At 54.5% G+C, this 21249-nt stretch overlaps 1 protein-coding gene across 1 annotated transcript in view; it reads left to right on the top strand.

Moving 5' to 3' along the window:
• Window positions 1-19628: 19628 nt before the first annotated feature.
• ALX4 (ALX homeobox 4) overlaps window positions 19629-21249 on the top strand; it is a gene marked incomplete at both ends in the record, with an annotated part of 39880 nt that continues 38259 nt past the window's right edge. The window contains one exon of the mRNA XM_082660583.1: window positions 19629-20079. Within this exon, the coding sequence (XP_082516709.1) occupies window positions 19629-20079 (451 nt within the window). The remainder of the gene's footprint in view (window positions 20080-21249) is intronic.

Raw genomic sequence — 21249 nt, 5'->3', positions numbered from 1 at the left:
GCCAGCAGTCCCTGTGATTCTTTGGCTTATAGACCCATCACTTCCATCCTTGCCTCCATCTCCCAGGGCCTTCTCCCCTGTGTCTGTGTTCAGATTTCCCTCTTCTCATAAGGATGCCAGGCATGGAATTAGAGCCCACCCTAATCCAGGCTGACCTCATCTTAACGAATTACACCTGCAAAGTTACACCTCTGTCCGAATAAGGTCACATTCATGAGTTCCGGGTAGAGGTGAATTTGGAGGGGACACTATTCAACCCAGTTCAGCTGGGATTTGAACCAGGTCTGTATGACTCTGGCATTCCTGCCCTTCCCAGTATAATGGGGCCCAGGTCCTCCATTTGCTGCAGTGCCGCCTGGCTGACCCTTCCTTTTCCCTGGAAGTCAGGGTTACACACAGCCAAGAGGAACACAGGCAGCTGTCTGCCCTTCCATGGAGTTGTGGCCGAACTGCACGGGAGGCATTTGCATGTGCCAAAGCTTGGGAGGTGAGGGGACAGGGAGGGAAGGGCTCCTGGTGGCAGCTGGTCTGGAGGCATCCTCCCAGAATTCTCCCATCATGTTCAGCCTCAGTCCGCTGTCCCTGCAGGTCCCACGAAAACAGCTTCCTCTCCACACATCCTTCCTCATCCCCCTCCAGCTGCTCCCCTCTCCCCAGGACCACAGTCAGGAAGCTGCGGTAGAGGCCCCATAGCTTCGGGAATCAGGGGATCAGAGCTGGAGCAACAGCCAGGGACAGGCACCCCAAGTGGTCCTGGGTTCCTCTGGGGCTCCAGCCCCCGCTGCCACCTATGTAAAGCAGAAGAATGAAAGCCGGCAGAACTCATGCCCTGGGAAACACACAGGACTATCCTGGAGCTCCCTGCAGTTGCCAGTAGACCGACAGCCATTGGTCGCTGGGGGCGCCTACTCAACAGGTGCTCTATGTGTGGCGTCATCACATTTGTAATTAGTATCACTATTAGCCATGAAGAGCTGGGTGTCCTGGGGGCTGACTGGTGGGTCTGACAGCTTGACCTGGCACTTACCAGCTGGGTGACTGTCAACGAGTTAGTTGACCTCTCTTTGCCTATGTCCTCCCCTATAAAGTGGGTATAACAATGGTATCAACCTTATACAGTGATGAAAATTAAGCAAGTTTCTGCATGTAAAACACTTAGCATAACATCAGATACTTGGTAACATCCGTTAGCTGTCAGCAATTCTCATCATCAGCGTCGTCGTTACTATCATATAACAGTCCTTGTTACTGTAAATGAATTGCAGCAGGTTGGGGGAATGAGGCAGAGAGATTCTGGGTCACGGGCTTATCATGGTTTCCATACGTGGAATTGTTTTGCAGAATCAGATTTTTATAGAGTAGGAGGCAATGTAATCCACTAACTCTCAACACCAGTGGTTCCAGGTCCTGCCCATGCCAGATCTGTTGCCTGAGCCTCTGTTTCCTCATCTGCAAAATGGGATAACAATTCACACACACACACACACACACCCATAGGGTTGTTAGAAGAGTTAAAAACAGTGAACGTGTGTGTCTGGCAAATGGCAGAAACACAATGTGTGGTGGTGAATGTTATTATTCAGGGTCTGCTCACCTTCCAAAGTAAAGCTGTGGCAGCTCCAGGTGATGGCCTCTGGGGAGGGGGATTCTAAGTAGCAGAGTTAAGGGGTGACTGCCACACACATCCGCCCCTCCCCTCCGCCCCTTCTGCCTTCTAGTGTGTGTGTAATGGGGAGATCAGGTGCGGAGCATCAAACTGGGAGTCACGGGCCAGGACCAGGCACTGACTGCAAGCCTGGGGCTTGATCTCTGGAAACCCTGAGGGCAAGTGCGGGGAGGATGAGGAAGCAGCCCTCTAGAGGGGGGAGTGCTCATAAATTCACTGGCGAGTAATTTATGGCAGCCAAGTGTAACACCTAATGCCCGCCAGTGTGAGAGGTTAATGGAGAAGGTTAAGGGGCACAGGCCGGCTGATTTATGGGCCTGGCCAGTGGCTTTCATCCTTGCCAAGGCTCTGGCTCCAGAGACAGGGCTGGGGAAGAGGGAGGGGAAGGGGGCAGACCAGGTTGAAAGGGCGGTAGGGAGGGAATGATGGGGGAGAGGGAGGGTCTGAAGAGAAGTGTGATAGGAGAGACGAGGGAACAACATAGAAAAAAGACAGAAAAGGATCAAGGAAAAGGGGTACCGTTATACACACCCCTGCAAGGCAGTAGTCATGGAAACCACTTGCTCCAAGGCTTGTCTCGTGTGTAACCGTCAAATGATGGGTTTCAGAACAGTGTGCATCGATCAGCAGGGCGAGAAAAACAAAGTTTAAAAAGATGTTCAGTGGGGTAAACTAAGGAACGATTTATGTTTGCAAAGAGTCAGGTAATCGACAAATAACTCCATCATCCACATAGTATTACAGTCTGTGGCCAAGACCAGACCAGGAGACAAAAGGCATTGAGTCCCGCCTGCAGGTTTCCCACTTGCAGAGGGTGAAATGCAAAAGCTGGGTCTGAAGGGACACCGAAGGCAGCCTTTTAAGTTAACACCAAAAAGAGCAGTGAGTAGCTGGCATAGGCATCAGTCATCCCTTGGCTCTGGGAGAGCGATCACAAGGTAGCTGAACAGGCACCCGGACCGGCCTCCTAAAAGAGACTGATTTTGTCAAATTCAAGATTAAATACAACGAATTTAAGGCTGAGAGGATTTTGGAGACAACCCTATAGGTGCCCTGCTTCCAGAACACCAGACCCAGAATTTCCAGAGAGCCCAGGGTAGGGTCAGAACTGGTGGTCACAGTGAGAAACCCAGACCCCAAACGCCAGCACCCCAGAGCTCACACAGCACCGTTCCACCCACAAGCCCATGCAGTCCTCCAGCCCCCAGGTGGCGCCACTGTGAGGAAGCTGGGATGAGGAGGCCAGGTGATTTGCCCAAGGTTGCACAGCTTGTTGGTGTGAGCAGAGCTAGGACGGTAACCGGGTTTCTTGGCTCTAAGTACAAACGCTACTCCTGTGCTCAGCTCCTTGGCTGTAGAGCCCCATGCACGTTGCCATTGTTTCCCAGAGGCCCCAGCATCATTTGCTCTGGGTTGGTGTGAGTGGGAGGACCGGGGAAAGGCAAGGATGAGGACAGCCTCGCTGGACACACCTCACCACCTCTAGAGCATCCCCACTCCCACCCAAGGACCACCACCCCCTTGCCTGGGTCCTTCCCTCTCTGCTGTCTGCCTCTCTCTCCGCTAAATCCCCCTGGAGGCCTTTTTGTGTCCTCTGGCCCTGTGAGCCCATCCCCACACAGGCTGCTCTGTCTCCCACAGATGCCAATTCCCCCAAAATGGAGGTGGGGCACTCCTCCTGACTGAGACCTTCCCCCGCCACCTCCCCCGCCAGTCATCTGACGCCACTCCTGGGTGGCAGCTGTGCTCACAATTCGGAACAGGGCAGTGGGGATGGACAGGCCGTTCGTACCCTCTGCCACATACACATGCACACATGCCTTCAGTTAGAGCAAACTCCCCCACACATGTGAACACACACATGTGCAGACATGTGCCCACATGTGGAGAACCACACAGACACATGGACCCATGAAAACTAGGCTAGCTCATAGCCTCTCTAGACACAGAGCCTCAATCCAAGAAACATCGGCCAGCGTCCAGAAGTAACTTGAAATTCTATTAAAATGTTGACTGCAGACCCACCAGAAATGGGGGATTATATTCCTAAAATATTACATGGAAAAACACCTTAAAGACTCTCACTCCCCCCTCTGCTCACCTGCAGCTCCTAGACCTGGCAGCTTCCCTCCAAGTCTCCGTTCTCTGACTCCAAATCCCCAAAACCTCACTCTTGCAACTGCAGCCTGCACCTTCACCCTTTCTGTACATATTCCTACATCCTGCGTCTCTGCAGTCCTTCCCATATAAATCCGGCCAGGTTTTCTAGCTTCTCTGCCCCTTGTCTTCCCTCCACAAACACTCGGATCCACAGTGGGGTGGGGTGGGGTGAGGCCTTAGTATTTTACACACACACACACACACACACACACAAACGCGTGTGCGCGTGCGCGCGAGCAAATGACCTTGTGAGTCTCCTTGATAGAGGCTCCATCACCTTTGGCCAATTCCCAACCCTCAAGGCAACCACACCATGTATTCAGTCAGGACCTTCATGCCTTCCTTCTGCCCACTGGGTTTCCAGGCTGTAATACTGAGTTGGGGGGAGGAGAACTGGGCATGGCAACACAAGACCTGACCGTGTATCTGCTTTGTCACTTCCTGACTGTGTGAGTCCAGAGGGGTCACTCAGATTCCGCAGGAGGCCATGTGTCTGAGAGGTGAGATGAGCACGACCTTTCCAGCCAGCTCCGACTCGAATGCCAGCTCCGTCACTTCCTCGCTGTGTGTCTTTAGGCAAGAGCACAACCTCTCGGAGCTTTGGTATCTTCATTATAAAATGGTATAGAAGGATAGCAACCTGACTGATTTCTGTGAAAACTACAGAACATGAGATATTGTAGGATCATGAATACAAATATTTGGGAAATGTTTCTTCAGACGCAAGGGCCACAAGTTTCCATTTCTGACAAGGCCTTCTGTTCCCAACAGAGTACTCACCTTATGGGAAGCCAGGTGAGCGGGGTGAGGTGGTGTGGGGTAGAACAGCACAGATTTCAGTCAAACATTCCAGGATTGGAATCCCAGCTCTGCCCTTCTGGACTATGTGTGCCTTTTGTCAAAGCTCCTGGCCTCTTCTCTGCCTCAGTTTTCTTATCTGTAAAATGGGGATAATTACAGTCCCCTCCCATAAGATTGCTCTGAAGATTATCCGTTCATTCAGACAAAACACAAAATATTTTCTGAACACCTGTACTGTGGCAAGCACTTCTCCAGGCCCTGGTATATGAACAAACAGGCAAGTTTCCTGACATTGTAATAGGGGAGACAGACAGTAGGCAAAGGAAACAAATAAATGAACCGGATCATTACAGCTAGTGATAAGTGTTCTGAAGAATTAAAGCAGGTAAGGGACAGTGAGTCCCTGGGGAGGGAACTAACTTTGATTGGTGGCCCGGGAGAGGGAATCAATGGAACAAGCTGAGAAGTGGGTCTGACTCATAATAGGTGCTCAATAAATGGTACTAACTGTCGATGACTACTACTGTAGGTCAGAAACACAGCTGGGTCAGGAAGGGCCTCTGGGAGTTGACAGGAGTCCCCAGATGCAGCAGGTCTCACTGCCCTATTTGGGAAGGGAGAGATGTTTGTGGGATGGGCCAGCTATAGGGGAAAGCTTCCTCCAGCTGCCATGATGTTTCTGGAAGCTCCTTCACCACCTCCCCCTTGAGCCCCATCAGGCTTTCATTTCCTCATACAGAGGCTGAGTGCCAGTGCCCTGCTGCCAGCCTGGATGGCGCAGCAGAGACCAAGACCATTTGCCGAGGGTTTCACGGGTGTAAAGTGACCAGCACCCATTAAAGCTAGAGGGGTTGCAGGGTCAGGGCTGGGATCCTGCTGAAAGGCTCAGAAATACTTTGGAAAGAGCCAAGATCAGCCCTGATGCCTGGCTTTGCCCTGGAGCTGTTTATCTCAGCTATAAAATGCTGTGGGCCAGGCTGAGGGTTTGTAAAAGGGAAAAATGCATGGGGTGCTCACGAAGCCAGGATGAGTGAGGTGATCTTCCTGAGAGCTCCCCATTATGGGCAATGCAGCTTCCTGCCAGTCCATCCATCCACAGCAGCTAGTAGGCACTGTTTGTGTGTGGGCCCTAAGAGAGGCACCCAGAGCACCAGGTACTGTATCTGCTTGTCATCTACTTGGGGAAAGGAAGGAAAGGAAAAACATTTGTCAAGTGCCTGCTGTGTATCAGGCCTTCCCATCATCTCCTTCAATCCTCAGAGCAATCCACCCAGGTCAGTATTATCATCCTCATTGATCAAATAAGAAAACAGCCTCAGAGATGTTAAGTAATTCACCCGAAGTCAACCAGCAAATAAATGGCAGAGGCAGCATCTGAACTCTTGAAGGAAGAACAGTTTTCCTCCATAGAGAAGGCAAAGTAAAGTAGCTTGGAAGAGGCTGTTCCTCCCTTCCGGGGAGGGCTGTGGGGTGGAGGTTGGGGAAGGAAGGGGACCCCAGCCCAGAGTTCAGGGAGTGACAGATATATAGCCAGGTCCTCTCCAATCTGGACAGTGAGAGTAAAGCACTTCCCATGAACTTTCTCAAATAATCGTACCCCCTCTCACTTCCCAGGACCCAATTACTAAGGTTATTCCCAGTTTACAGATGAGAAAACTGAGGTCTCATGCCAATAAGTGCAAATCATCTGACTCCGGGGTCTGATCCACCCACCACCTGTATGACTCACAATCACTGAAACATACACATGTTAGGTGCCACTCTCCATGTCCCAGGCACTCTGCAGTTTACAAGCATTTTTTTTTTCCATTCATTATCTCCACCGACAATTTGAGCAAGCCTCAGGAATAGCCAGGCTTTGATCAGTGGCTCCACGGGAAGACAAGCAGGGGGGCTGTGAGGTCCTCAGAAGGAGAGGCTGCTGGTAGAAGCATACTGGGGAAGCCCCACAGCCAAGGCACAGGGAAGGTGAGCCTTAATCAGCGATCATTTAATGGGACCCCTAGCCTCAGCCTCCAGGAAGCAGTTCCCACATCTGTGACAGTTTGGACCAGCCTCCTATCTTTTGTTTCTATCTGGAGGCAAAAGAATAAACTAGAAGCCTCCCTTCTGACCTTAGGTGTAAGATGACTGGAATACAGCACCTTTGAAGGAAAACGGGTTGTGACCTGATTTCCACATGATTTTGAACTATTCAGATTCCTTTTTAAGGGAGAAAATAATTAACCATTCCCCAAAGAGCTGCCTTCATGGAGGTAACTCAGATGTAGTGAAACAGGATTCTCCAACCTACTTAAGTTCACTTGTTCATTCATTCATTCATTCCTTCAATACTCTTTTGCCTAAGCCCATTCCAGCCAAAGATTCCACTACAGGTGCTAAGAGGATAAAATGAATACTCTTCAAGGGAGGGGCTCATAAGTGGTGGAGAAAGGATGTGGGGGAAATTCCAGAAGATGAGAATGCTGTGCTTCAGAAGCTGCGGGAGAAGAGAAAAGGGCACCCCAGGCTGAATGCATGGCATGAGCAGAGGAGACATTCCAGAAATCCTCTGGGGACCCACACTGGCAGGACCCAGCCAGGGCTTCACCCCAGCTACTTCCTAGAGCTGAGGCCACTGGGACTTCCTGATAAGGTGTCATGATTTCCCTCCTTCCTTTTCAAGTGTGGGCTCCCCAGTTTGTGGGGACTTTTTATTAAAAACACACAGGTGATGGCTAGGAAAGAGGAGGCATTTTTTTTGGCCTTCTCCCTCCCCACCCTGAGCCCCAACTCCGACTGGAATGTAGCCGTCAAAATAAACATTAAATGCAAAATGCCAGAGCTGAGTTATTACTCGTGAGGGCGCTGGGAGAAAAATTTATAGCAACATGACGGTGTTTTGTTAGAAATCTCTTAATGCGCCAAAATGGGAAGGTGTGTGTGTGTTTTATTAAAATGTTGCACTCTATAAGTCCAATCTGCAGGAAGGACACAGGTGGCGACCCAGGGACTCAGCTGAGGAAGCTGTCACTTCTGTCTTTGGAGCCACTCTGTTCCCTGGCTCGGGGAATATCCTCTCCCCAGCCCAGATCCCTCACCTCCACCTCTACACCTGCCTCCTTCCCTGGAGAAAAGCTTGCTCCTCCCTCACCACCCCAGAAAGAGAAGCCACAAAGGAGTGTGAAGATCTTTGTGAGACTTCCCTCAGGGTCTGACTAAAAGTTGCAATTTTCTTAAAAGACCTCTCTGAGCGGTAAGGCCCCTGCAGGGCCTTTATGAGGTTTGCCTGATGGGGCGAAATTTCCTGTTGGTCCATTTTCACAAATTCAGATTCTGGCTGATGCCGCATTTTTCAAGGCCTTCTTTGTAAAAAGGAAACCAGTTTCTGTCTCTAGAATGTTCTGGAATGTCCTTCCTCAAGAGGGTAGATGATATCACAGGGGCAGAATGGCCGGTTCATTTTCTCCTTTTAACCACATGTGGGCATGTCCTTCCTTAAAAAGAACCGTGGAAACAGGGGTGATCTCTTTTCTCTCCACCTTTCTGACAGCGACATCAAAGGATTCCTTTGTGACATTCCATCAGAGATTTCTGATTTGACAGGAGTCTGGGAGCCCCTGAAGTTGTACATGAAATTGGGTGTATGCACCTGTACTGGGGTTAAACCTTAGCCTCCAAAAGATACCTCCAGGTCCTGGCTCCCAGTACCTGTGATTGCGAGCTTATTTGCATAAAGGATATTTGCAGCTAAGTTAAGTAATGGACCTCAAGAAGAGCTAATCCTGGGTTCTCCAGGTAGTCCCAATTCGAATGACGAGTGTCCTTACAAGAGACAAAAGAGAAGACACAGAAAGTTCATGAAGATAAAGGTGGAGATGGGAGAAGGAAAGCCACGGGGAAAGCCTGGAGCCACCAGAAGCTGGACAATGCAAGGAAGTACCCTCCCTGGAACCTGGCCCCGCTGATCCCTTGATTTCAGTCTTCTGGCCGCCATAGCTGGGAGAGAATACATGTCTGTTCTTGTAAACCACCAAGTTTGTGGTCATTTGTTATAACCCTCAGAAACGAATACAGCATCTATCTGCATCTTTCCAGGAAAAGGGTCCTCGTCTTTCATCAGATGATCAAAGAGGTGGCTCCCCTAAAATGATTAAAAGCCACTGATGTAAATGCTTGTGCGAAATTAAATAGAGTCCTCACTCCTGCAGGATGAGAATTGTATGTATAGTTTTTGGATGGTCAGGGCCATCATAAACCCTCTACCTGGACCTGGTTCTCCAGTTCCCTGTCCCATAATCCCCCACCCCTACCCCATGCTCTCACGCACACCCTGATCCCCATGGGTTCTGAATAAACACCCTACTCCCATCTCCTTGGCTCCCTGGTCCTCTGAGATCAACTTTGCAAATCGTTTGGGAAACAGAGCTCTTTTTTAAAGGCATTGAAAAGATGAGTTGCAAGGGCATGAAGTGCTGTTGTCTCGCTTGTCTGCCTGCACACAACTCAGTTCTGGAGAAAGCGCTGAATAAGAAAAATAGGTCCTTTTGGGGAGATGGAAATGTTTTGGAACTAGACAGAGGTGGTGGTTGTACAACACTGCAAATGTGCCAAATGTCGCTGAATCGTTGACTTTAAAATGGTTAATTTTTAAGGACTTCACCTTTAAAAAAAGAAAAGAAAAAAGGCATCGATTGCTATTTTCGGCACAAAAAATCAGCAATGCTCATTTTGCCCCCTACCTTCATCACCAAGAAATTGAAAGTGAGTCCAGTTAGCTTGGCAAGGGTAAGGACAAGACCGGTGAATTATTTTTAAAGGAGACTGATCCTGAAAGGACTCGATTGGCCATCAAAGAGCGAGTCACGTGGCCCCCGGTTAGGAGCTCCGGAAACCTGATGAGGGGTAATCTGAACGTGACTGGACTCGAGGTCAGGGTGGCCACAAGAACTGCTTGTTCCTCCACACCCCTGAAGATTTGCAACTGTCCCCCAAAAGAATAAGACCTGAACTTAAGGGAGCGCCTACCCACGTGATTTCTAATCCTCACAACTTTCGCAGGAGATCGGAATAATCATTGCCATTTCACAGATAGGTACGCTGAGACACAGGAGGAGAATGACTTGCCCAAGCTCTCACAACCGCAGTTGGGGGTTAGCACCCAGATCTGCCTGCCTCTACAGCTAGCCCGTTTTCAACTACCCGTTGAAAAACTCCCCTACAACCTGGAAACGAATTCAAGTTGGAGAAAGCAGCCAGGAGTTTCCGCGCTCCTGAAGATGGCAGAGCAGATGGGGATAATTGTCTGAGAGAGGAATCCCGGTGTCCAAGGCCCAACAGCGGGTCACTGCGCAGTTGCGGCAGGAGCGCAGGGTCTCCCGGCTCTCCAGCCATATGTTCCTTCCACCGCCACCTCTGGAAGGGTTGCATTTCCCTGGGTGTTTCCGGTGGGCAGCTCGTCTTCGTGGCCTGGCCCTGTCTCTTTCATTCTCCTAGCCCTTGGGTGAGGACCGAGGAGGGGTGCGCGTTGCGCGGATCAGCGGAGGTACTCTGGGCCCTGAAAGGGCACCCAATATACGCAGCGAAAGCGCCAGCTGCCAGGGATGTCCGCAGCCCGGTTCCTGGGGCCTCGTCTCTGTCCCCTGGTGGCAGCCCGAGTCTGGAAGGAGATTACAGATTTGGTTTTCTTTTAACTCATCAGCTGCCTTTTTGATTTTCCAAGTCGATTCTCTCCGCTCCGGGGGCGAGCCGCGAGCCGCGAGCGCTCGCCGTAGGTTCCCACGAAGGCTCGGGGTTGGGGAAGCACACGGTTGCACTGCTTTTCTGCCCTTAGCTTGGCAGTCAAGGCCCCTCCCCCGACCCCCACCCTTCGGCTCGGGGAGGAGAGGTCGACTCCAGAAGTGACCACAGTCTGCCCGCAGCTGTGCGCTCTGGGCCGGGCTCCGGGCAAGCCGGGAGCGCGGCGGCGAAGCCAGCTGTGCGCCCACAGGTCCCGAGGAGAGAAAGACCCCAGGCGAGGTGGAAGAGAGAGGGTGGAGGTTAAGCCACAGGCATCCTCAGATGGAGGGGGCTGCGGTGGCTGGGGGACTGCTAGTGAGAGCAGGAGGCAATAGAAATATAATAACCGCCACCATTTACTGAGCACCTACTATGTGCCAGGCACTGAGCCAAGCGCCATTTGTAGCAGTCTCTCCTTCTGCCTCGGGCATCTAAGTTTACTCAAGAAGTATATCTCTCCCGCATTCCCCTCCCCCTCCCCTCCTCCCAGCCCTCCTCCCAGCCCTCCTCCCTGCCAATCACAAACTTCGGGATTATGTGGATCACAGTGTGTGCTCCGGCTGCCTCCTATGACAGGTGCTGGGGCGGGGACCTCTCTCTCAGGAGGCAGGTGGTGGGGCACGCGGGGGAGGAGGTACAGGCAGGGGATGCTGATGCCAGACCCCAAGCCCGTCCTTGAGGCCCCAGTGCACTGTGGACGCTGGGATAAAGATACCAGGCCTGGGAGCCATGAGACCCGAGCTCGAGGGTCATCCTGACCGCTTGCTACAGTGTGCTTTGGCAAGGGGTGTCCATTTCCCTGCCTGTAAAGCAGGGACATAAACCCTCCTCCACAGGACAGTGGTGAGTTTACAGAGAGTCAAGGTATGTGCAGGCGCTGCTGCTGAAAGTGCTGAGGTGGGACAGAGCCGGAGCTGGAGGCCGGCAGCCACCCTCCTCCCCTATGACCTCCCCCCAAACACAACACGGCCTCTACCTCGCCTGTACCAGCTAACAGGAGGGGCTGGACCATGGGGCCTGAAAATTCCTTTGGCCTTTTCACTCCTGGTGCCTTAAAAGACCCTGACCAGGGAGGAGCTGTGGTCTGGAGGACGAATGTGGCCCATTTTCACAATGGTTGAAGGGCAGGAACCCCAACTGGTCATTTCTGGTTCTTTAAGGCTGGGCTATAATGTTTAAAATAGCAGAGTGTTCCATATGGAAAGGAAGTCATTATTGCTGATACCAGAACACATCTAAAGTGAACATGATCTCATTTAATGTATGCAGCTATTCTATGAAGTAGGTACTATTATTATCCCCATTTTACAGGAGAGGAAACTGAGGCCCATGAAAGAAGTCACAGAGCCCATGTTACACAGCCAAAAAGTGGCAGAAGTGGGATTCCAACTTGACTCTAAAGCTGGGCTCTTGACCACTAATGGAATGACTATCGGAACCCCTTGTTGCCTCCTCCCTCCTCCCATCTTTTCCAGCCCCAGAGGCCTCGCCACTGCCACAGACAGACTCCTGAGCCCAGCTCCGTCCTAGAGAGAATCCAGAAGCCCCCTCCCACCATCCATGAGAACAGCACTGGGGGGAGTGCTGGAATTGGAGTCAACACAGCTGCCACTGGCTGCCCACGAACTCTTGGGGCTGGGGGAGGGGACAAGTGGACAAATGAAACCTAAGGGGAGGAGAACTCTCAGGGCTGTGGGAGAAGAGAGAAGGGAATTAGGGGCCCCACTCTGCTCCCAGTGATGGCAGCACAGTGTGCTCAGGGCACTGAGTGTGTGCGGATATGCCAACAGGCTCTGGGGACTGGCGGAGAGGAGAGGAGTGGGGAAAGGAGGGGCAGAGGGGAAAGGAGGGGCAGAGGGGAAGGGCCTCGGGCTGATTCCAAGGATCCCCGGAGAAGGAGAATCAAGAAACCTTTCCTGCCGCCACAGAAGCCTGCCCCATTCACCTCTCCCTCTCCCGGGCTCCATCTTGGTCTTCTGAGTGGCAGGTTGGGAAGACCACCCCTTACTAGACCTGGAAGAGACCCTCTAGGCCAGAGGTCCCCAACTTTTTTAGCACCAGGGACCGGTTTCGTGGAAGACAATTTTTCCGTGGACGCGGGGGGCGGGTGGAAGGGGATGGTCCAGGCGGTAATGGCGTGATGGGGAGCAATGGAGAGCAGCAGAGGAAGCTTCGCTCGCTCGCCTACTGCTGTCTGTGGACCAGCACCCGGTCTGCAGCCTGGGGCTTGGGGACCCCTGCTCTAGGCTGTCAGCTGGGCAGTCCCAGCCTGGACATTTAGGCCTCTCTGTTGCGGAGGGAAAGGGTATGTGGAGAGGAAGGGGGTAAAGTCCAGGTCTGAGGGAACAGAGAGGGCTTTGGAAAGAGCCCTGTTTTGTCCCAAGGGATCAGCTCTGCCCAAATGAGTGAAATTTAACCCTCTGGGGTCAGGATCCCCTTTGAGACTGTTGACAGTTTTGAACGCACTCCCCAGAAACCGGCACATGCAGACACACAGTGTGAGGGAGTCCTCAGATCCCGCTGGCCATCAACACTCCTTTCCCTCCATCACTGAAGCCTCCGTCTCCCCAGCCGAGAAATGGATAGAAAGTTTCTATATGTTTCCTCAGAACTAAGGCTGAGCAAGGACACATCCTCTCCACCCTGCAAGCACCCCAAGAAACTGAAGCTGCATTTCTGCCCACGAGGTGCCTCAGGACTCCTGTGTATGTGAGGTGGTGTGTTTTGGCCTCCACCTTCCCACGGCTGATCTTTCTGAAATCCTAGAGGGCCGGCTTCCAGGAGAGAAGGGACAGGGGAGAAGACAAGATGGGACAGGGGGCTTCGATAAAAGCACCTGGCTGGGGTTTTGGCTAATGATGTTTGGGAATTATCTGTGGATGTAAATTATCTGTGTTCTCCTGGGCTGTAACCGATATGCAAAGGGTGCACAGGCTCGGACCCCAGAGGAGGACTTCCGGTTCCAACTTCCTCTCCGGATCAAGGATTAAGGCTGTCGCCCCGGCTATGTGGAGGCCTCCCCTCACGAGCTTTCCAGCCAAGCCGGGTTTTCCAGGGGGCTCGCCAGACCCCAGTTTCGCCTGCTGTGGCCTCTGAGTTCTCTCTCCCTGCCCTGAGCGCTTTGCCTTGCCCTTGGGTTAAGTGGGGAACAGGGAACTAGGCTCCGTCGCGCGCCTGGACCGCGCCTTCGGACCGGAACCCCAGCCCTGCTCCGAAAGGTACCCGGTGCCCGCGGCGCCCGGAGATCGGGGAGGCAGATCCCGGCAGCGCATCGTGGGGCGGGGGAAGGGGGTTGGAGGTATGCGTTCCGGCGGGCGGGAGCGTAGGGGTTGGTCATTTTCAAAACCTTCATCCCTCCGGCTTTGTATTTCATTGACTCTCAAGACTGAACTGTGTGCGAGCGACTAGAACTCATTAGAACGCCTCGTTTAGCCGCATCTCGGGAGTTCGTGCTTTTCCCATATGAATGAAGACATACCCCTGCATGTAGACTTCCTTTTGGCCCCCTTACTCCGCGGCCTTATTAAGCATAGAATGGCGGGGTGGGGTGGGCGCTGTCCCTCTCAGGCCTCTCCGCGTGCGCCAGCCCGGAGCCGACCGGGGGCCAGACTCCGCGAACGCTAAGCACCTAAACTCGGGGTACTGGTCCGAATGAGAGGTGGGGGCCGTGGGCAAGTACGAAAGGCGGACGACTCGGCGCTCCCGGGACCTGCTGTTCCCCTGCGAGGTCCTCCCTAGGCTCAAAACGCCTAAGCGACCCGCGCTCCTTCCGCGGGCAGCACTTGGGAGCGGACCTGCCGAGTGGTGCGTCCGCACTCGCCGCGGCCTCGGAGCCTTCGGAGAACCTGGGCGGGGAGTGCCTCCCTCCCGGGCTCCATCCCACAAGGGGCGCGGCCGCCCCGGGAGCTCCGCGGGTGCTGGAGCCAAACGCGGGAAGATGCCTGGGTGTCCGCGTTCCGGGGAGATCGGGGCAGAGTCTTGAAGGCTGGATGCCGGTGGTGAACGCTGGCGCGGACCTCGGGGCTACAACGTGGTCCTCCGCCCCAGGAGGGCACTGTGGGTCAGCGTATGCGGCCGAGGCTGGCGAGCGCCCCGAATCCCTCGCGCCCGCGACTGCGGCACTGGAGAAGTGGGAGCTCCTCTGAGAGCCCTGCAGGCCGAGAGGAATCAGGAACCTTTCGACCCGCGGGGCCCCAGAGATGTCTGAGAACGCGCAGCGGTGAGGAGCGTGGATTCTGACGTCATATCACCTGAGTTCGAATCCCAAGTCGTCTGCTTTGCTGTGTGACCGTAAGCAATTGCTTCACTTCTCTGTGCTTCGATTTTTTAATCATTGTAAAATGAGGATAATAGTACCACCATAGGGCTGTTGCGAGGACTGCGAAGATCTCAATGTGCAAGAGCTGACGTGTAACAGTTGTCCGAAACATGATTGCTTATTTATGTTGTGTCGGGAGTGTGAGGTTTGTGTACTGGGGTCTGCAGAGCAGGAACGTTCCCGCCCAAGATTTATAAGATCCCTGGCCTTCCCCCTTCATCTCTTGACTCTTCCCGCCCCCTCTACAGGTGTTCAAAATGCCCATTCAGCAGCCCCGAAAGTCTGAGCAGTCTTCGTTGCCTCCTGGCATTTACAGAGTGGCAACTGCAAACCAAGTAGTGTACGCGACTCACTGAGGTACGGTCCCTGTTTTACTCGCACTGGAAGTCAAGACTTGGGGCAGTCAGAGGAAGTCACATAACAGATAAGGGGGTCTGCTCTCCCTCCGCAGCTCCACTGTTTGTACAAGACAGAGAAAGTGCAGTGGGGGATGGGCTGGAGGGAGCTCAGACCAAAGGGGGTGGCTCCGAATCTGTCCTTCCCTTTGAAATAAAGGAGTGTCTGTTGTGCCTCTCCCTTCTCCATCAGGGACCTTCTAACCAACACAGTCCTACACCCCTGGCCTCAAGAGCTCCAGCCCTGAGCCACAGGGACTGAGCAGTTACTCTGCAAACCTAGGGCAATGCTCCTCCGATAGCCATTCGTTCATTCACTTATTTAGTCATTTGCTCAGTAGATATTTACCGAGTAGTGCTATGTGCTGAGCACTGTATTTCCTACTGGGGAGAGAGTAGCCACGGACTCGCATTCCCATAGGAAGACAGACAATAAAACAAGTAAGTCAACAAATGTGGGAGACAATGTCAGCTAAGAATAGACGCTATGGAGGAAATAACCAGGCAGATGTGACAGAGCAGTAGCTAGGGGGCGAAGGAAGGCTTCCCAGAGGAGGTGATACTGGGCATTTGGCCTTGGCAAAGAAAGACTTTCTATCACCCTTCCCCCTTCCCAGGCTGTGTGCAGAGCCCACAGAAGGGGGAATCTGCTTTCAGGAGGGTTAAGTGGGCCAATGCGAAAGCAAGGGAGAAGGGGCAGCCAGGGGTGTGTCTGCCAGGGGGCAGGGATGCAGGGCTTGAAGCAGAGGGGCCTGCCACCCCCAGCTGTTCTGGTACACAGTGAAGTGGCCGGAAGTGTAGAGATCCTGCCTGGCGCTGCAGTGGTGGAGGGACAAACAGCGAGCCAGGGAGAACCTTAGCTGAGCGAGGAATGATGCACTGGGAGAGCAAAGGCGGGGCCACAACTGGGCTTGAGGGGCGTCCATGTCACTTCTGGCTGAAAGGGTGCCCTGCACCCTTGCAGGGGAGCTGGGTGAGAGGGGGTCAGCTTTCAGCTATGGCAGAGGGATGGATGGATGGAGAGGTGGATGGGCCGATGGAGCAGCAAATGATTGAACACACAGAGAAATAACCAGCTACACTTAGCGCCTCTGGGGAAAGACATGTGTGAACGGACTTAGGAGGAGGATCCGGAGCGATTTTTGTGGGGAAAACAACACACCCAGAATGTTCCCACGCAGTCACAGGCAAACCCACATGCACTTTCTCACTCGCAGGCACACGCTCACTCTTTCTGAGTTCATCTCTAAGGTACCTCGTAGGAAGGTAGAAGGCCCCCCTGCTGGTTCCAAGGGCCAGGACCTCGGTGCACCAGGAGGGATTCCAGCTGAGGACACCAAAGTCTGCGCCCGAGGGCTCGGGTTTTGAAATTCTCCCCGGGGTGGCCAGGAAAAGGTTAAATAATGAGGCCATGATTAAACAGGTCATAAAAGCATGGGGTGGGTAGATGGCAAGAAGCAACGCTCAAAGAAAGCTTTCTGGAACGCGGCAGGGTTGTTTTTTGTTTTGTCTTTTTGCACTGAGAACAGCAATTTGCATTGAGAGCAGCTCAGAAGTTACTGGAGAATATTGTAATTGCCATTGTACCTGTCTTGGTGTTGACCCCCCGCCCCATGCATTTTGCTTCTCTTAGTTTCCTCCTTGTGTCTAAGCCTGGAATAGGAGGATGGGGGGAGAAGTAGAAGGATTGCAGACACCCTCTGGGCGCTAGCAGGCAGCTTCAGGGCGCAGGGGACCAGAGCAGCCTGTTAGCTTGGAACAGCTCAGCAAAAATGCGCCTCTAAGACCCCGGACTGGACCACGTGGCATTTTCATTCATTCGTTCAGTGCACATTTTATGAGTGCCTAGGATGTGCCAAGCCCTGCGGTGAACAAGGCAGGCCTGGCCCCTACTCTGAGAGAACTCACTGTTCTTGTGCAGCCCAGGAGAGGCCAGCACGCTCTTAATTTTGTCTCTTGATTCATGAAGAGTGGGAGGGAGAGCAACCGGTTGTCCTTGGCTAGAGGAAACCAAAGACTCTGGGAACTGCCTCACTGAGCAGTGGAAGGAACCCAGGCTTTACTATTTTATTCCATAAATATTTGTGGGGTGCCAGGCGGGGCAGAGGCTTCCCTCTCGAAACCTCGGACTACTGAGGTGGAGACGAACACCGAGCAGGCCACCAGAAAACCATGAAGTCCAGGATGGAGATGCGGCCCCAACTGGGAGAGATGGGAAGTCTTTCTGGAGGAAGAGACTGCGCTGAACACCAAGTTATTGGCAAGACAAAAGCGCAGGGATGAGATGGGGGGATTCCAGAACTTGGCAGATTCTGAGAACTAAAACGAACTTGGGCTGAACAGGAGCATTTGGGATGATGGCAGGCTCACTCACTGTTTGTTCTCCGAGGTTGGAAAATTAGTTCGTTTCTTTGAGTTTCAGTCTACCCATCTGGAAAATGGGTATGATGAGGCCAGCGTCACCAGATAGTTGGGGCGGCCCAAGGGAATGACCTGTGGATGGCTTCTGGCACAACAGGCTCTCAATATCTATAAGATCCTCATTTGGCTTAGGTCTGCGAGCCAGAGAGGCGCGGGTCCCCATGGGTGGCGGGGGAAGGGTTCGGGCCTGCACACCCCTGGCCGCGGTTTGCAGAATATCTTTATTAACGAGCACTTCAAGGTAAGCCGCGATGGAAACCAGATGTGGGATCGCGCAGTCGGCGGCAGAGCAAGGAGCGGAGATACCAAGGGAGAGGGGTGGGGGTGAGGATTAGCTAAGATGAGGTTGGGGGTAGAAGCACGACCCCCCCCCCAGATATTTTTTCTTAGGGAGACCTTTTAGGTGCAGAAGATTGACTTCTGACCCACATTCCCGGGTTCAGGGCGCTCAGGCCCTCTCTCATTTTACTCTGCCCCTTCACCTTTCACCCCACTCCCAGCCTCCCTTGAGATACGTCCTCTATCCACGGATTTTTCCCTGCAGTTTATCGAGGGCTGCTCTTACTGGTCTCCTTCAAACTGAGTCATTCCGCAGTCAGAGATCCGTTTCCTCTGTTCTGTGCGTTTTCGCTGTCAGCAACACCATCCTAGATCTGCCGACGGACTAACCTCAGCCTGGGTTTCAACGCAGGCGCTGCTACTTCCCGGCTGTGTGACCTCAGCCAGGTGACCGCACCTCTCTGAGCCTCGGTTTGCTCATTGGAAAATTTGGGGACCCCGATTTCCACCACTCACGGTTGTTGTGAGGTGCAGTTGATGATTAGCCATGTGGAAAGGACTCGACGCGCTGTAAACGCTCTTTTCCCTGGGGCACACACAACCCATCAAATCCAAGCCATTCGGTTTACAGTCGGGGACAGAGAGGCCAGAGATTAGAGACTGCCTCACCCCCACCCGAGCAGTGAGCAGGTGACAGCGTGACGAGGCGCGGCCAGCTGGTCTCCCAGCTCTACATTCTCAGGTGTGCCAGGCAGAAAATCCCCTCGGCCGGGCGGAGACCGACCTGAGGCACACGCGGCTCCTTCCCAGGAGGGGAGAGGTGGGGGGAGGGGGCCGCGTTCTAAGGCTTCGGAAACTGTCCCAGCCTGGGGCTTCTCCAGTGTCTGAGTGAACACGGGCCCCTCCTCATCCCTACCCAGTGCCCTTACAGGAAAGGGAAATAGTTAACGAGACGTGAAAGTGGCCGTGCACAGGATGACTGCTGCGTGTGTGTGTGTTAATTTCATGGAGGAACCGAGAATAGGGAAAAGGGGTTGGAAACAGAGGAAAAGGCACCAGTGGGAAGACTCGCAGCTGCACCGCCAAATTCGCACGCAAGAGTACGAACGACTTGCCTGCACCCGGACGCTAGCGGCCCATCAGACTCCGAATGTCGAAACCTGTTAGGTTTTTGGTTTTGTTTTTTTATATTTTTTTTAATCTGTCACTAAAGTTTTGCATACCCTCCTCCCCTAGGCCAAAGCTTGGACCCACCAATTCTCAGCCTAGGCTCGGGAGCCCGGGGAGTCCAGACACCTCCCTGGCCCCGCCTTGAATCGAAAAGGCCTTTGGGCGGCTCTTGGTAGAATCCCCTCCGAGCGGCGAGCGAGCTAGTAGCATCTCCTTAAGGGGGGGGGGGGGGGGGGGGTTAGTGGTGGAAGGAGAGTAGGGAGAGAGGAGAAGAGGGAGAGGAGGGGGAAAAGAAGTCAAGAAAAAAAAATTCACTCTATTTTTCCGCTTCAAAATCTTAAGAGGGTTTGGGCGATCTGGTCAACTTTCCGAAACATCTGAATCTTTTTACAGTCCTCGGTTCTTTTCCTGGGCCAGCTGTGGGGAGGGAGAAGGGAGAGAGAGGAGGGGGTGAGAGCAGAGAGAGAGAGAGAGAGAGAGAGAGAGAGAGAGAGAGAGAGAGAGAGAGAGAGGCGTGGAGCGGAGGAGGGGGGAGAGCGAGCAGGCCGGCGCGGAGCGCACAGCCACCGCCTCCTTGCCTCTCCAAACTCCCAGCCAAGGCGCGCGGTGGCGTCCTCGCGCTCTCGCTCGCGCCCCCGCCCGTCGCCCGCCCAAGCCAGGCATGAATGCTGAGACTTGCGTCTCTTACTGCGAGTCGCCGGCTGCTGCCATGGACGCCTACTACAGCCCGGTGTCGCAGAGCCGGGAGGGCTCGTCGCCTTTTAGAGCATACCCCGGCGGTGATAAGTTCAGCACAACTTTCCTGTCGGCTGCCGCCAAAGGGCAGGGATTCGGGGACGCCAAGAGCCGCGCCCGCTACGGCGCGGGGCAGCAGGACCTGGCGGCACCCCTGGAGAGTGGCGCCGGAGCGCGGGGCTCCTTTAACAAGTTCCAGCCCCAGTCGCCGGCACCGCAGCCGCCGCCGCCGCAGCCGCAGCCGCCGCCGCAGCCACCCGCGCAGCAACCGCATCTCTACTTGCAGCGAGGCGGCTGCAAGACGCCCCCGGACGGCAGCCTCAAACTCCAGGAAGGCGGCGGCGGCCACAACGCGGCCTTGCAGGTCCCCTGCTACGGTGAGTGCACGTGCGAATCCCTCGGGCTGGGGTCCCCAGGACCCAGGGCTTCGGCACCTTCAAAACCCGTTCGGCTTGCGGGAGACAGGAGTTGGCGGGTTGGGAGGCGCGGGGCCGAGCTGCGTGTGACTTCGGGTAGGAAAATGGGGATCGACCGCTCCGAGGAGACCAAGGGATACCTCCTGCCCCCTTCAGATCGCTCGGCGGAGGGTGCGGAGCGTCGGCTATTAAACTCAACCTGGAGTCTGTTTCTCCCCTCTTCGCCGTTCCCCCAAACCACTTGCTTTGCGCTGCCCGCCGGGCCGACTTTGAAGCGGATGCTTCGCACCGGCTCAAGGCGTGCGGCGGGAAACAGTCGCAGCGCAGCGCTCGGGCGCTAGGCTCCGGGGCTGCCGAGGCCTCGCTCCTCGCCGGCTAGGGGGCTCCTCTGGAGGCGCCGCAGGTGGGAGCGTCGCAGGTGCGGAGCCCGGCCGGGAGCCTGGAGCGCAGTCGGCGGAGCGCGCCCGGGATGCCGTGGAACCGGGGCGCCACACGCGTGCGGGTCCGGAGACGCCTGAGGCCGCGGAAGACCTGAGTCGAGGTGGTTTGCGGCGGGCAGGCGGGCCGACCAGAGTTCCAGAGCGTTTCTCCTTCGGCGATCCCCAGAGGCGGCGGCCTCGGAACAATGGTTTAGGACCGACCGGCTGGAACAGAGTTCCAGGCGGCACAGTGCTGGGCAAGAGGGAAGGCTCTGGGTCCTGATTTGGGCCCACGGGGAACCTGAGGCCTAAATGACCTCCAAGCCCCCTTGAAGGCGGCCTCAGGACGCAGGCCTGGGCCCCGAAGCGCCGCGACCGTAGTGGAGGAGAGAGCCTCTCAAGGGTGGCCTGAGGCCAGAGCAGCTGAGGAGCCTGGGCCTTCTCTCCCACAGAATCGGCATTGGTGAGCCCCAAGCTGGCAGGGAGAGAAACTGAGAAGGGAGGGAAAAACGCCTGGGCTAGGAGCCCTGGGTACACACTCTCCCCCTGCGGCCTTGGCCTTCAGGCAGGGCCCCGGAAATGAGCTGGTTCTGACAGGACAACGGCTTTGGCTGCATTGATCCAGGCCCGATGGAGAGACACCAGGCCTGGGGACAGAGGTGGGACATGGTGGAGGCCTTGGCGACTGGGATAACCTTAGGAAGCAACGCGT

This window comes from Grampus griseus (genome assembly GCF_964374135.1).
Source record: "Grampus griseus genome assembly, chromosome: 8".
NCBI lineage: Eukaryota > Metazoa > Chordata > Mammalia > Artiodactyla > Delphinidae > Grampus > Grampus griseus.
The sequence above is the reverse complement of the archived record's forward strand: the minus strand, read 5'-3'. Positions and strand labels throughout refer to the sequence as shown.